This window comes from Delphinapterus leucas, chromosome 19, assembly GCF_059928025.1.
Source record: "Delphinapterus leucas isolate spDelLeu-1000000601 "Yukka" chromosome 19, BTC_Dleu_Yukka2, whole genome shotgun sequence".
Lineage (NCBI taxonomy): Eukaryota > Metazoa > Chordata > Mammalia > Artiodactyla > Monodontidae > Delphinapterus > Delphinapterus leucas.
In genome coordinates this window covers 40,401,033-40,417,125 of record NC_143147.1, presented here as the reverse complement: position 1 = coordinate 40,417,125, position 16,093 = coordinate 40,401,033, and the positions used below count along the sequence as shown (strand labels likewise).

General features: G+C 40.8%; 1 protein-coding gene across 2 annotated transcripts in view; it reads left to right on the top strand.

Moving 5' to 3' along the window:
- The first annotated feature begins 5 nt into the window (after positions 1-5).
- The window catches only part of SEPTIN4 (septin 4), a 37,094-nt gene continuing 21,006 nt past the window's right edge, over positions 6-16,093 (top strand). For both annotated transcript variants that reach the window (XM_030763145.2, XM_089900917.1), the window contains exons 1-2: positions 6-15,091; positions 15,725-15,769. In XM_030763145.2, coding sequence (XP_030619005.2) covers positions 13,576-15,091; positions 15,725-15,769 — 1,561 coding nt within the window. In that variant the 5' untranslated portion in view covers positions 6-13,575. The remainder of the gene's footprint in view (positions 15,092-15,724; positions 15,770-16,093) is intronic.

Sequence of the window (16,093 nt, the reverse complement as noted above, 5' to 3'; positions counted from 1 at the left end):
GCTACCACCCATCGTACAAACTGGCACCAGTCATCCATGTTTTATTACAGAAATATTGCCCTCCTCCTCACCGGGATTGCCATATTCCCGTTCCAGCTACAATTGACTTACATGATAAAAGTGTAGGTAGGAATAAAAGCCCAAAATATTTTGAACTCTTTAAGGTGAACAAACATCATCTCTGTATATTTCAGTTTACACCTCACATCCTTAGTGTCTTAGAAGAATGAAACTATGGAAAGAAAGGTCACAATATTTTCTCTAACTTAGCCTCTTGTGCAGTGCTAGCCAGCTAACATTTTATCTGTAAGTAGTAGGTCTTTTGTTTGTGAAAACCGGATAGTTCCTATTGTGGACGGTCATATTCATACAGTTCTTAGCTCCCCAAAATTTTACCCTGCACAAATAAAACAGGAAGGTACAAGTTTATTTGACCATTTTAAAGCAAGGAAACAGTGGCTTGCCATTGTAACCAGAGGAAACCCATGACAAATTACTTTACAAATAATACGAAACTTTGAGGGATACAGAGACTTAGTAACATGCAGTACTTCCTCTCAAAAAACTTTATATGGTGAGACAAAACCAACATACATAAAAATGTAAGAGCTAATAGCAGACATATCATGATAAATGGTAAGATATGAAATTACAGTATGATCTATTAGTATTCATAAAGGCTACAGACTCGCACTGCTGTGGTTTGTAATCCTTTGTCTACAGAGTAGACTCTTCTGTCTGGCCAGTGACTATGTAATATTGGCCAATGTTAACAATAGTAATGTTGATAGATATTGTTTACTGGTTATGGAGCACCTGTTATGTGCCAGGTACTTTATATACTTGGTGCTTTTCCTGCACATGGCACTCTCACTGTATTTCTTTAGTATGCTGCTTTTCCTACTCTTCAGCAGCTGTTATTTCAAACTTTTATTCTTCACTTCCCATCAACATTTAACAGATGACTTACCTCCAACTTTACAGAGAAATTAGCCGTCAGATGGGAACAAATCAGCTTCCCACCACCGACACTACTAACAAGTAGTCACATCTGTCTCTGTGACTAGAACAGTTGTAGGTAAATCAGTCTGCCCTAAACTAGAGGTGGACCTTTTCTACATGTATTCTTTCTATTGATACTTTCCTCCACGTTACACTGAAGGAAGTGTCTCTCTTCCCATCCAAGGCCAGTCTCATCTTCTGTCCGCTCAGAGTTATCCTTCTCAGGTTATTATCTCCCTTCTTAGTATCTCCAACCCCTTCTTTATTAGCTTCTTTTCATCACTTGACGCACTTGGATTTTTCCCATTGTTAAAAAGTATTCCCTGGATTTTCCTGGCAGTCCAGCGGTTAAGACTCTGTGCTTCCATTGCTGGGGGCACTGGTTCGACCCCTGGTCAGGGAACTAGGGTCCCTCATGCCGTGTGGTGCGGCCAAAAAAAAAAAAAAAAAAGTATTCCCTGGATCCCACGTCCCTTTCCAGCCACTGCCCCATCTCTTTCCTCCCACTGCAGTTAGAGTTCTTAAAAGAGTTGTCTACACCTGCTGTCTTTAGTGCCTCACCTCCGCCTCACTCTTCAACCCACTATAATCTGAACTCTGCTCCTTCCATTCTCAGGCAATCCTAACGTTACCAATGACCTCCATATTCCTAAATCCCAGGGACACTCTTCTGGCCTCGTTGTCCAGTTTGCTCTCTCAGACTGTTCCCTTGGCTCCCTTATGTTACAATCTGGTTTTCCTTCTATTTCTCTGGTTATTCCATCTCAGCCTCCTTTGGGGTTCTGCCTTTACCTTTTCTTTTTAAAATTTATTTTATTAGAGTATAGCTGAGTTACAGTGTTGTGTTAATTTCTGCTGAACAGCAAAATAATTCAGTTATACATATACATACATCCTTTTCTTTATTCTTTTTCATTATGTTTTATCACAGGATATTGAATATAATTCCCTGTGCTATACAGTAGGACCTTATTGTTTATCTATTTTATATATAGTAGTTTGTATCTGCTAATCCCAAACTCCCAATCCATCCCTTCCCCACCCCCCTCCCTCTTGGTAACAACAAGTCTGTTATCAATACCTGTGAATCTGTTTCTGTTTTGTAGATAAGTTCATTTGTGTCATATTCTAGATTCCACATATAAGCGATATCATATGGTATTTGTCTTTCTCTGTCTGACTTACTTCACTTAGTATGATAATGTCTAGGTCCCTCCATGTTGCTGCAAATGGCCTTCTTTCTTTCTTTCACTTTTATGGCTGAGTAGTATTCCATTGTATATATGTACCACATCTTCTTAATCCATTCATCTGTTGAGACATTTAGGTTGTTTCCATGTTTTGGCTATTCTGAATAGTGCTGCTTTGAACATAGGGGTGCATGTATCTTTTAAATTATAGTTTTGTCTGGATATATGCCCAGGGGTGGGATTTCTGGATCATATGACAACTCTATTTTTAGTTTTTTAAGGAACTTCCGTACTGTTCTCCATACTGGCTGCACCAATTTACATTCCCACCAACAGTGTACGAGGGTTCCCTTTTCTCCACACCCTCTCCAATATTTGCTATTTGTAGACTTTTTAATGATGGCCATTTTGACCAATGTGAGGTGCTACCTCATTGTAGTTTTGATTTGCATTTCTCTAATAATTAGCAATGTTGAGCATCTTTTCACATGCCTGTTGGCACTCTGTATGTCTTCTTTGGAGAAATGTCTGTTTAGGTCTTCTGCCCATTTTTCAATTAGGTTGTTTGTTTTTTTGTTATTGAGTTGTATGAGCTGTTTGTATATTTTGGAAATTAAGCCCTTGTTGGTCACATCATTTACAAATATTTTCTCCCAGTCTTTAAGTTGGCTTTTCATTTTGTTTATGGTTTCCTTTGCTGTACAAAAGCTTGTAAGTTTGATTAGGTCCCATTTGCTTATTTTTTCTTTTATTTCTGTTGCCTTGGGAGACTGACCTAAGAAAACATTGGTACTATTTTATTTTTGTCAGAGAATGTTTTGCCTGTGTTCTCTTTTAGGAGTTTTATGGTGTCATGTCTTATATTTAAGTCTGTAGGCCCATTTTGAGTTTATTTTTGTATATGGTGTGAAGGAGTGTCCTAACTTCATTGATTTACATGCGGCTGTCCAACTTTCCCACCACCACTTGCTGAAGAGACTGTCTTTTCTCCCATTGTATATTCTTGCCTCCTTTGTCGAAGATTAATTGGCCATAGGTGTGTGGGTTTGTTTTGGGGCTCTCTATTCTGTTCCATTGATCCATATGTCGATGTTTTTGTGCCAACACCAGTCTGCTTTGATTACTGTAGCTTTGTAGTACTGTCTGATGTCTGGGAGGGTTATGCCTCCTGCTTTGTTCTTTTTCCTCAGGATTGCTTTGGCAATTATGGGTCTTTTATGGTTCCATATGAATTTTAGGATTATTTGTTCTAGTTCTGTGAAACATGTCATGGGTAATTTGATAGGGATCACATTAAACCTGTAGATTGCTTTGGGTGGTATGGCCATTTTAACAATATTAATTCTTCCAATCCAGGAGCATGGGATACCTTTCCATTTCTTTGAATCATCTTTAGTTTCCTTTATTAATGTTTTATAGTTCTCAGCATATATGTCTTTCACCTCCTTGGTCAGGTTTATTCCTAAGGTTTCTTTCTTTTTTTTGATGTGATTTTAAAAGGGATTGTTTTTTTACATTCCTTTCACCTCTACCTTTCCTTATTTCAAGCTTTCCTCCTAAGAGACTTTGCTCACACCCGTTGCTTCACTTAGCTTCTATATGCTGACAACTTCCAGATTTGTATTGCAAGTTTACGACCAGACCTGTTCTCTGAGCCCATATAGCTACCCATGTATTCAGTGTCTCCACTTGGGTTTCTTTCAGGTGTCTTACTGGTAATACCCAGAACTGAACCCATGGTCTTAATCACAAACCTTCTTCGTCTTCAGAATTCTCCTTCCAACTAATAGTATTACTGTTCACTCAGCCACTCAAACCAGAAACCCAGGAGTCATTCTTGACTCCTCCCATTCCTTCACTCCTTACATCAAAATATCAATCATTAACACATTTTTGACCCGAGGCATATTATGGCCCCAAGCATTAGTTTCTGCAAAAATCCCCTGGTCAGTAATGTGTTAAGACTTACTTGTTTCAATTCTGGAGAGGATGTGGAGAAAAGGGATCCCTCCTACACTGTTGGTGAGAATGTAAGTTGGTAAAGCCACTATGGAAAACAGTATGGAGGTTCCTCAGAAAACTAAAAATAGAATTACCATATGATCCAGCAGTCTCACTCCTGGGAATATACCTGGACAGAACTCTAATTCAAAAAGATACATGCACCCCAGTGTTCACAGCAGCCCTATTCACAATAGCCAAGACATGGAAACAACCTAAATGTCTATCAACAGATGAATGGATAAAGAAGATGTGGTACATATACACAATGGAATATTACTCATCCATAAAACAGAAAAAAATGCCATTTGCCACCACATGGATGCAGCCAGAGATTATACTGAGTGAAGTAAGTCAGAAAGAGAAAGACAGGGACTTCCCTGGTGGTGCAGCAGTTAAGAATCCGCCTGCCAATGCTGGGGACATGGGTTCGATCCCTGGTCTCGGAAGATCCCACATGCCACGGAGCAGCTAAGCCCGTGCACTACAACTACTGAGCCCACGCACCACAACTACTGAAGACCGCGTGCTCTAGGGCCCACGTGCCACAACTCCTGAGCCCGCATTCTGCACCTACTGAAGCCTGCTCGCCTAGAGCCTGTGCTCCACAACGAGAAGGCACCACAATGAGAAGCCTGCTCACCGCAACGAAGAGTAGCCCCCACTCGCCACGAAGAGAAAGCCCGTGTGTAGCATTAAAGACCCAGTGCAGCCAAAAAAAAAAAAAAAAAAAAGACAAATACCGTATGATATCACTTATATGTGGAATCTAAAATATGACACAAATGAACCTATCCACAAAACAGAAACAGACTCATAGACATAGAGAACAGACTTGTGGTTGCCAAGAGAGAGGGATGGACTGGGAGTTTCGGGTTGGTAGATGTGAACTATATATATGTGTGTGTGGGGTGTGTGTGTGTATATATATATGCAAACTATATGTATGTATATATATGTGTATATATATATATGTCTGTGTGTGTATAACTGAGTCACTTTGCTGTACAGCAGAGATTGCCACAACATTGTAAATCAACTGTACTTCAATTTAAAAAAATTGGAAAAGAAAAAAGACTTCTTTGTTCCAACCTCCAAAACACATGTCCCTTATACCCACTTCTTTGTGTCTCTGCTGCTGCTACCCTCATCTGACCACTAGTAACTCTCGGGCTACTGCAACAGCCTCCTCAAGTGGCCTACTGCATCCAGTCCCACATTCAACAAATGTTTTTTGAATGACTTCTCTGTGCCAGGCACCACTCTAGGTGCTGGAGAAATAGTGAACAAAGCAGAAATCCTCCTCTTCTTGAGTCTACAGCCATTAAATGAATAAATAGATAGTTTTAGTAGTAATAAGTGCTATGAAGAAGATAAATAAGTTAGTGATAACGATTCCACAGGGGGACACTTAACATTAGAAAAGATATTCAAGGGAAGGCTGCTCTGAAGAAGTGACCTTTGAGCTTCTACTGGAATGAAAAGAAGTTGCCAGTTTTTGTGACTCTGGTGGATGAGCATTCCAGCAAGGAGAAAAGCAACTGCAAAGACCCCACAGGAAGCGCCACACTGGAGCAGCAAAAGGTCAGTGTGGTTGAGCAAAGTAAGTTGTGGGGAGGGTGATAGAAGGCTGGAGGTTGAGCAGGGGGATTATAGACCCTGCTAAAAAGTGATTTCCAGGGTTATAACATTATTAGATTCAAATGTCCAGTTCAACAAAAAAATCACAAAGCATACAAAAAAAAATTAAAAAGATGACCCATTCAAAGGAAAGAAATAAATCAACAGAAATTGTCACTGAAAAATACCTGATGGCAGATATACTAGACAAAGACTTTAAAACAACTTTTGAAGATGCTCAGAGAACTAAAGGAAGACGTAGAGAAAGTCATGAAAATCATGTGTAAAAAAAAGTGATATATCAGTAAAGAGATAGAAAACTTAAAAAGAAACCAAAAAGAAATTCTGGAGCTGAAAAGTATAATATCTGAAATGAAAAATTCACTAAAGGGAGTCAAAGGCAGATTTGAGCAGGCAGAAGAAGGAATCTGGAAACTTGAAGCTAGGGCAATGAAATTATCAAGTCTGAGGAACAGAAAGAAAAAAGATTGAAGAAAAGTGAACAGAGCCTAAGGGACCTATAGGACACCATCAAGCAGACCAACATATGCATAGTGGGAGTTCTAGAAGGAGAAGAGAGAGAAAAAGGGGGAGAGAGAATATTTGAAGAAATAATGGCCGAAAACTCCCCAAATTTGATTAAATACATGAATATAAACATCCAAGAATCTCAACCAACTCCAAATAAGGTGAGCTCAAAGAGTCCCACACTGAGACTCATTTAATCAAACTTTAAAGAGACAAATGCAAAGAGAAAATATATTTTTATAAATTTTATTTATTTTTTTATACAACAGGTTCTTATTAGTCATCCATTTTATACACATCAGTGTATACATGTCAATCCCAATCTCCGAATTCATCACACCACCACCACCCCACCCCCCGCTGCTTCCCCCCCTTTGGTGTCCATACGTTTGTTCTCAAAGAGAAAATCTTGAAAGCAGTAAGAGAGAGACAAATAGTCATATAAAGGAATCCTCAATAAGATTATCAGAAGATAATTTCTCATCAGAAAATTTTAAGGTCAGAAGACAGTGGGCGGTATATTCAAATTGCTAGAAGAGTAAAACTGTCAACCAGGAATTCTATATATGATAAAACTGTCCTTCAAAAGTGAGGGAGAAATTAATATATTCCCAGATAAACAAAAGCTGAGAATTTATAAGCACCAGACCTGCCCTGTAAGAAATGATTAAGGGAGTCCTGCAAGGTGAAACGAAATGATACTAGACAGTAACTCAAAGACACATGGAGGAATAGAGATCTCAATAAAGGTAAATGCATGCGTAATTATAAAAGCTAGTATTATTGTAACAGTGGTTTGTAAATGCACTTTTTGTTTTCTACATAATTTAAGAGACTAATACGTTTAAGGGAAAAAAGAGCAGTTATTAGTGTAAATGCTAGTATTACTGTAACTATGGTTTGTTAACTCCATATCTTGCTTTCTACATAATTTGAGGGACTAATGCATTTAAAAGAATTATTAGGTTTTTTTTTGGCTTTTAAACTAAAAATTAGTTTAAAATTTTTTAATTTTTTAAAATAAATTATTTATAATTTTGTGTCATCAACAACTGAAAGGAGTGGGGATGGAGATGTAAAGGAGCAGAGTTTTAGTATGTCATTGAAGTTAAACTGGTATAAATTCAACTTAGAGTGTTACAACTTTAGGATGCTAAATGTAATCCCCATGATTACCACAAAGGAAATAGTTATAGAAAATACACAAAAGGAAAAGAGAAAGGAATTTAAACATTTCACTACAGAAAATCAACTAAACACAAAAGACAATAATGCAGGAAATTTGGGACAAAAAGCTATAAGGTGTACAGAAAACAAATAGCATAATGACAGAAATAAGACCCTCCTTATCAGGAATTATTTCAAATGTAATTGAATCAAGCTCTCCAATCAAAAGACAGAGATTGACAGAATGGATAAAAACACATGATCCTAGAGGAAAACATAGGCAGAACACTCTGTGACATAAATCACAGCAAGATCCTTTTTGACCCACCTCCTAGAGAAATGGAAATAAAAACAAAAATAAACAAATGGGACCTAACGAAACTTAAAAGCTTTTGCACAGCAAAGGAAACCATAAGCAAGACAAAAAGACAACCCTCAGAATGGGAGAAAATATTTGCAAATGAAGCAACTGACAGGATTAATCTCCAAAATTTACAAGCAGCTCATGCAGCTCAATATCAAAAAAACAAACAACCCAATCCAAAAATGGGAAGAAGACCTAAATAGATATTTCTCCAAAGAAGAGATACAGATTGCCAACAAACACATGAAAGGATGCTCAACGTCACTAATCATTAGAGAAATGCAAATCAAAACTACAATGAGATATCATCTCACACCAGTCAGAACGGCCATCATCAAAAAATCTACAAACAATAAATGCTGGAGAGGCTGTGGAGAAAAGGGAGCCCTCTTGCACTGTTGGTGGGAATGTAAATTGGTACAGCCACTATGGAGAACAGTATGGAGGTTCCTTAAAAAACTAAAAATAGAACTACCATACGACCCAGCAATCCCACTACTGGGCATGTACCCTGAGAAAACCATAATTCAAAAAGAGTCATGTACCACAATGTTCATTGCAGCACTATTTACAATAGCCAGGACATGGAAGCAACCTAAGTGTCCATCAACAGATGAATGGATAAAGAAGATGTGGCACATATATACAATGGAATATTACTCAGCCATAAAAAGAAATGAAATTGAGTTATTTGTAGTGAGGTGTGGATGGACTTAGAGTCTGTCATACAGAGTGAAGTAAGTCAGAAGAGAAAAACAAATACCGTATGCTAACACATATATATGGAATCTAAAAAAAAAAAAAAGGTCATGAAGAACCTAGGGGCAGGACAGGAATAAAGACACAGACCTACTAGAGAATGGATTTGAGGACACGGGGAGGGGGAAGGGTAAGCTGGGACAAAGTGAGAGAGTGGCATGGACATATATACACTACCAAATGTAAAACCGATAGCTAGTCCGAAGCAGCCGCGTAGCACAGGGAGATCAGCTGGGTGCTTAGTGACCACCTAGAGGGGTGGGATAAGGGAGGGTGGGAGGGAGATGCAAGAGGGAGGAGATATGGGGATGTATGTATATGTGTGGCTGATTCACTTTGTTATAAAGCAGAAACTAACACACCACTGTAAAGCAATTATACTCCAATAAAGATGTTAAAAAAAAATACATGATCCAACTCTATGTTGTCTACAGGAGACTCACTTGAGATCCAAAGACACAAACAGGTTGAAAGTGAAAGGATGGTAAACGGTATTCCATGCAAATAGTAACCAAAAGAGAGCCGGCGTGGCTATACTATCAATTGACTATATCAAAGTTTACAGGGGACAAAGAAGGACATTATATATTAATAAAAGGTTCAATGCAGAAAGAAGACAAAATAATGATAAATATTTATGTGCCTAATGATAGACTGTCAAAATATATAAAGCAAAAACTGATAGAACTTCAGGGAGAAATAGACAATTCTATAATAATAATTGGAGACTTCAAAAACCCACTCACGGTAACGGATAGAACAACCAGACGGAAGATTAGTAAGGAAACAGAGGACTTAAACAACACAACGAGCCAAGTAGATTTATAGACATATACAAAACACTCTACCCAACAACAATAACAGAATACACATTCTTCTTAAGTACCCGTGGGACATTTTCCAGGATAGATCATATGTTAGGCCACAAATTAAATCTCAATAACATTTAAAAGATAGATATACGCAGTCTCTTCTTTGACCACATCAGGAGGAAGTTAGAAATCAATAACAAAAGGGAAACTGGGGGCTTCCCTGGTGGCGCAGTGGTTGAGAGTCCGCCTGCCGATGCAGGGGACGCGGGTTCGTGCCCCGGTCTGGGAGGATCCCGCATGCCGCGGAGAGGCTGGGCCCGTGAGCCATGGCTGCTGAGCCTGTGCTTCCGGAGTCTGTGCTCCGCGACGGGAGAGGCCACAGCGGTGAGAGGCCCGCGTACTGCAAAACAAAAAACAAACAAACAAACAAAAAAGGGAAACTGGAAAATTCAAAAAATCGTGGAAATTAACACACTTTTAAACAACCAATGGATCAAAGAAGAAATCACAAGAAATTAGAAAATGCTATGAGATGAATTAAAACAAAAACACAACATACCAACACGCGGCACAGCAAAAACTGTACTAAGTGGGAAAATTATAGCTATAAATATTTATTATTAAAAAATAAGGATCTCAAGTTAACTATGTAACTTTATAACTTAAGGAACTAGGAAAAGAAAACAAACTAAACCCAAAGCTAGCAGAATAAAGGAAATAAAGATTAGAACAAAGATACATGAAATAGAGAATAGAAAACAATACAGAACACCAGTGAAACCAAAAGTTGGTTCTTCAAAAAGATCAACAAAATTGACAAACCTTTAGCTAGATGGACTAAGAAAAAGAAGTCTCAAATTGCTAAAATCAGAAATTAAAGTGAGAATATTACTATTGATTCTACAGAAATAAAAAGGATTATAAGAGAATAGTATGAACAATTATATGCAACAAAGAAAATTTTGTACAACCTAGATGAATGGACAAATTCTTAGAAACAGAAAACCTACCAAGACTAGATCACAAAGAAATAGAAAATCTGAGTAGACCTACAGTTAGTAAGGAGATTGAATCAGTATTGAAAAATTTTTCAACAAAGAAAAGTCCTGGGGACTTCCCTGGTGGTCCAGTGGTAAAGAATTCACCTTCCAATGCAGAGGATGCCGGTTCAATCCCTGGTAGGGGAACTAAGATCCAACATGCCACGGAGAAACTAAGCCCGTGCGCTACAACTACTGAGCTTGCGCACCTCAATGAGAGAACCTGCGTGCCACAAACTACAGAGCCCATGAGCCCCGGAGCCTGTGTGCAATGACTAGAGAGAGAAAACCTGCACACCGCAACTAGAGAGAAGCCCATGTGTCGCAACGGAAGATTCCGCATGCCTCAACGAAGATCCCACATGCTGCAACTAAGACCCGACACAGCCAAAAAAATTAAGAAAATAAATTTTAAAAAAAAAGTAAATGTTAAAAAAAAAAAAAAAAAGTCCTGGGCCTGATGGCTTCACTGGTGAATTCTACCAAAAAAATTTTTTTGTATTTTATTTTATTATTTTTTTTGTGGCCATGTCGTGCAGCATGCGGGATCTTAGTTCCTCAACGAGGGATCGAACCCATGACCCCTGCATTGGGAGTGTGAAATCTTAACCACTGGACTGCCTACCAAAAATTTAAAGAAGAGGGACTTCCCTGGTGGTCCAGTGGCTAAGACTCCACACTCTCGTTGCAGAGGGCCTGGGTTCGGTCCCTGGTTGCAGAACTAGATCCTGCATGCTGCTACTAAAGGAGCCCACATGCTGCAACGAAGATCCTGCATGCTGCACCTAAGACCTGGCACAGCCAAATAAATAAATATATATTAAAAAAAAATTAAAGAAGAACTAATACCAAATCCTCAAACTTTTCTAAAAAACTAAAGAGTAGGGAGCATTTCCTAACTCATTCTGAGGCCAGTTTTACCCTGATACCAAAGCCAGACAAAGACACTACGAGAAAAAAATACAAACCAATATCCTTTATGAACATTGGTGGAAAAATCCTCAACAAAATACTAGCAGACAGGATTCAGCAGCATATTGAAAAGATTATACACCATGACCAACTGGGATTTATTCCTGGAATGCAAGGATGTTTCAATATACAAAAATCAATCAATGTAATATGCCGTATCAATATAATGAAAGAAAAAAACCACATGACCATCTCAATTGATGCAGAAAAAGCATTTGAGAAAATTCAACAGCCTTCATGATAAAAACATTCAACAAACTAGGAATAGAAGGAAATTACCTCAATATAATAGCTAGATTTGAAAGCCCATGGCAAACATCATACTCCATGGTATGGAAAGACTGAAAGCTTTTCCTCAAAGATTAGGAAGAAAAGAAGGATTCTTGCTTTCACCACTTCTATTCAACATAATTCTTGAAGTTCTAGCCAGAGCAATTGGGCAAGAAAAAGAAAAGGCATACAAATTAGAAAGGAAGAAGTAAAATTATCTCTGCAGATGGTATGAGCTTGTATGTGGAAAACCCTAAAGAGTCCACACACAAAAAAATTAGAACTAATCAATGAATTCAGCTAAGTAGCAGGATACAAAGGCAACATACCAAAATATGTTGCATTTCCATATGTGAACAATGAACCATCTGAAAGGGAAATTATAAAAACAATTCCGTTTATAATAGCATCAAAGAGAATAAAATACTTAGGAATTAACCAAGAAGGTGAAACACTTGCACTGTGAAAACTATGTACTACAAAACATTGCTGCTCTTCCCTGAGTCTGGGGTACAGGTGGGAATCAGGGAGCAGAAGTGAGAGAAGGACCTGGGACTCGGGAGCGAGAGAAGGCTAAATAGGCCCTGTGTCAGTAACTCATAGTTTCTCAATCTATTGAGATTCCTGATACATAAAAATGTGGGTTTTCCGGGAATTCCCTGGTGGTCCAGTGATTAGGACTTGGTGCGTTCACTGCCGGTGCCTGGGTTCAATCCCTGGTCGGGGAACTAAGATCCCGCAAGCTGCACATTGTGTCCAAAAAAAAAAAGTGGATTTTTAAAAATTTTAACTTTATGTCTCTAATCAAGTCTGAATATAAAGATCCAGAAGCAGTGATTCTGAACATCCCATAACTGCCATGACCCTTCAGAGTCAACTGTGAAATGCTGGATATGGTAGGGTCTGTGTCAGAGACTGAGAGAACCAGTGTGTGAAAGGCAGAGAAAGATGACAGTGTCTCTCTCTTATCCAAAATGGTCATCCAAGTTGGAAAGTCACTCTTCAAATCAAGAAAGAACTGGAGTCCAGCTGATCGTGATAGCTGAGAGGAGGGAATCATGAGAAAGGACACTAACATTTATTGTGGGACATGCACCTACCAGGCAATGGTTTCCAGATGAAGAAACCAAGTCTCAAGCAAGTCAAGTAACTTGTCCAAGGTACACAAGTAGCCATTTGTGATTGAAACCAATGACTGACTCCAAATCCCTTCTACAATCCTACACTCACTCCTGGGCCAAGAATGTGTGAGAATTTATGATTTGAGCAACCTGGATTTTCACCCCAGGACCAACCAAATCACCCATGAAACCTGTAAAAAGCTGGAGTTCTATTTTTTTGACTTATACATAGTGCAGTTCCAAACCAGATTGGGACAATTTTGTACCTTGCACCTTATTAAAACTGGGGCTAACACAGTGTGATTGATTTGAGTAGCCTTGCCTCAGTAGCATATTCAGGCTGATTCCTTCTCTCTGGATGAGTCTCTGGGAATTCCTAGAACCTGGGGAGAGTAAGGGAGGATCTACAGCCTTCGTTATACACACCAGGAAATCCTTGTTTTGCTGAGAACTTGGTCAAAGCTTTGGTGGTGTCAGCTCCAAAGACAAATCCACAGTTTCCTTGCAGTTACTACGTAAGAGTATCTGAAGAATTGTGGCTGTATGCCAGAATATTTCATGGGAGGCTCCCTCCTTTATGACATCACCAGGCAGGTAGCTAAGGGGACTGTTGGAGACACTTGGAGAGCAACAGCCACCTTTGTGGGAGTGCAAGAACAGCAGGTTTTAAAACTGAGGGTAAATATTCAGGCTTCATTAGGACCCTGAATACAAGCCAGCCGTTAAAATATGGGCTCTACCCACAGAGGCACAATCTATCCTATGGTCAAGACAAATAAAGGTGGGTCCAAGGTAGCAGTTTCAGCACAGAAAGGGGCCGAGGTTACTAACACAACCCCTCAGCGAGGACACGAATACGATCTTGCCTCAAGCCAGCGGAGAGGCACGGCCTCCATGATCCCTTCAGCCCACCGAAGATCAGAAGCTGGGCATTCCACCATTCCCCACTTAGCATCAGAGTACCCTCGATCTATCACCCCGCACTCAGGGCCAGGCCTCTCCGGAGCACCCAGCTGTCGAACCGAGACCCGATCAAAATCTGAAGCATACCGCCATGCCGTCCAGATGCAGCAGAACGCTAGTAAGTCCAGAGAGCAAGCAGCTAGAAGAGGGGGTGAGAGCAAACCAGGGCGTGATATCAATAATCGCTACTCATTAATTCCAGATGCCAAATCCTCTCGCCGGTTGAGTTTTGTCGACCAGAAGGACAACTTCACAATCTTAGAAGAAGACCCACCCTCCAAGGTCCAGTACCCACAAGGGGTCAGAGTTCCCCATAGGCCTTTGGTTTATCCAAAGGATGAAGCCGTCCAAACTGAACCCACTCGAAAGAGTTTGACTGCTGCTAATATCAGATCTCCAAGGAGACCCTCTAGCCCAGAACGCAGCGGCAGCCGCATCTGTACAGACTCTCGACCGACCCAGAGACGGATCCCTGGCCAAGAACCTGAAATGGGCTGTCAAAACTCAATTTACACGGACCCTAAGGCCTTGCATAGAAGTATGAACTTGGAATCATCCCTCAGACTCTCCTTCCTTAAAGATTTGGATGGTGGACGCAAAGTTTCTATGCTCCCAGAGCCTGAGTCTATCCGCAAGCATTCTGTCTACACTGAAACCAAGTCCTTCCCAAAGGTCTTAATATCAACAGAAGTGGAGCCCAATGTGAAGTCCTCAATCCGAGGAGACAGTGAGGGTGGCCACAAGGTCACCATCTCCCCCGGGGGACAGTCAGCTTCCCGTGTGACATCTCGACCCGTGTCTGAGAGCCCCTGCAAATCTTCCACGTTTGTCACTCCAGAGCCCATCTATAAGCAGCATACCACAAGACCCTCACAAAGTACTTATGTATCCTCAGGACCCACACTTAGGCATCCAAAGCCCTCTGTCCATGCAGAACTGGAACTGACCCCTCGGCCCTTACCCCCTCGGTCCTTACCGAGATATGGGCCAGACTCATCCTGGTGGGCCTTACTCAACCCTGAAGTTGAAATGCCCCAAAGCCGGCCAATAACACTTGATTCCGAGCCTAAGTCCCCTTCTCCTGTAGACCCTTCAATGTCCTTTTTTGAAATGGAATCAAGCCCTTTCTGTGAGGATCTCATGTTCCAGAGAGGGAAGCCAAGTCCATCACCACCACCATCACCAAAGGAGTCTCCAAGCCCAGAACCGCTGAGGGAAGTGCCACAGGTCCGCAAGCACACCTCCAAACAACCCATTCAAAGGTTTAGTGCTTTCTTCTTGGGTATGTGAAGAAGCAGACTACCCAGGTGCAGCCCCAATTTAGTGAGGTGGGATGCTGGGGTTGGCAAGAAGTTCCCCCTCTGCATTCTGGGCCTCAGAGCTGCCCTCCTTTCAGAGCCAAAGTTAGACCCCTCCTTGAGCCCATTGCTCCATTCCTTCCCCACCAGCTTCTCTGAGCTCCAAGCTAATGACATCGATGACGATGCTTGGGCCAGAGTCAGGCATTGACTCTTCCAGGCAACGCTGCTTAGCCTTTCGATGGAAGGTAGTAGAGAGTGGTTTGCAGGGTGGGAAGCTACTTCTCGAGAGTGGAGATAAAGAACTGAGCTGGTAAAGAGAATAGGGTCCTCAGGTAAATATTCTGGCAACAAAGTGGGCCATAAATGAGCTGGGACTTAGACTTCCAAGGGGGGAGAGGCATTAACAGTGGCACAAAGAGAGGGTGGGGAAAAAGGGAGAGGGAGGGTGGGAATGTGATGTTTAGTCTCAGGCTGGAGGAGCTTCTTGGAGACATCAAGGGCTGAGGGCACCTTTGTGTGGAGAAATGTGGAGCTAGAAAGGGAGATGTTAAGCAGTGAGGGGAGGGGGCGTGTATCCCACAGAAAAAAAGAGCAACAATCTCTGTTACTTTCAGATGTCTCTGAGGAAATGTACAATCGTGTCATCTGGTGGCTAAAAGGTCTGTGCTTTTCCCTCCTGTGGGTCCACTCTTGGGGGCTGGGAGGCAAGAGGACAGTTGGGAGGGTGGCCTCTGTATCCACAGAGCTAGATCTGTTAGGATGGCACATGCTGGGATTTTGACTTGAAGGGGCAGAGGAACTTCTCATCTTGCCTAAAATTCTACCATTAGAGTCATTCCTTTGGGACTTGGAAACTTTTTTCATTCTCAAGAGTCTCCTTTTAATGGGAAGGAGTCACTTTTGGAATGGAGAACGATTTAAGCCCATGGCCTTTCAGATTAGCTGGTCTTTACCTACCATGTGATAAAAAGCAAACAACAAAA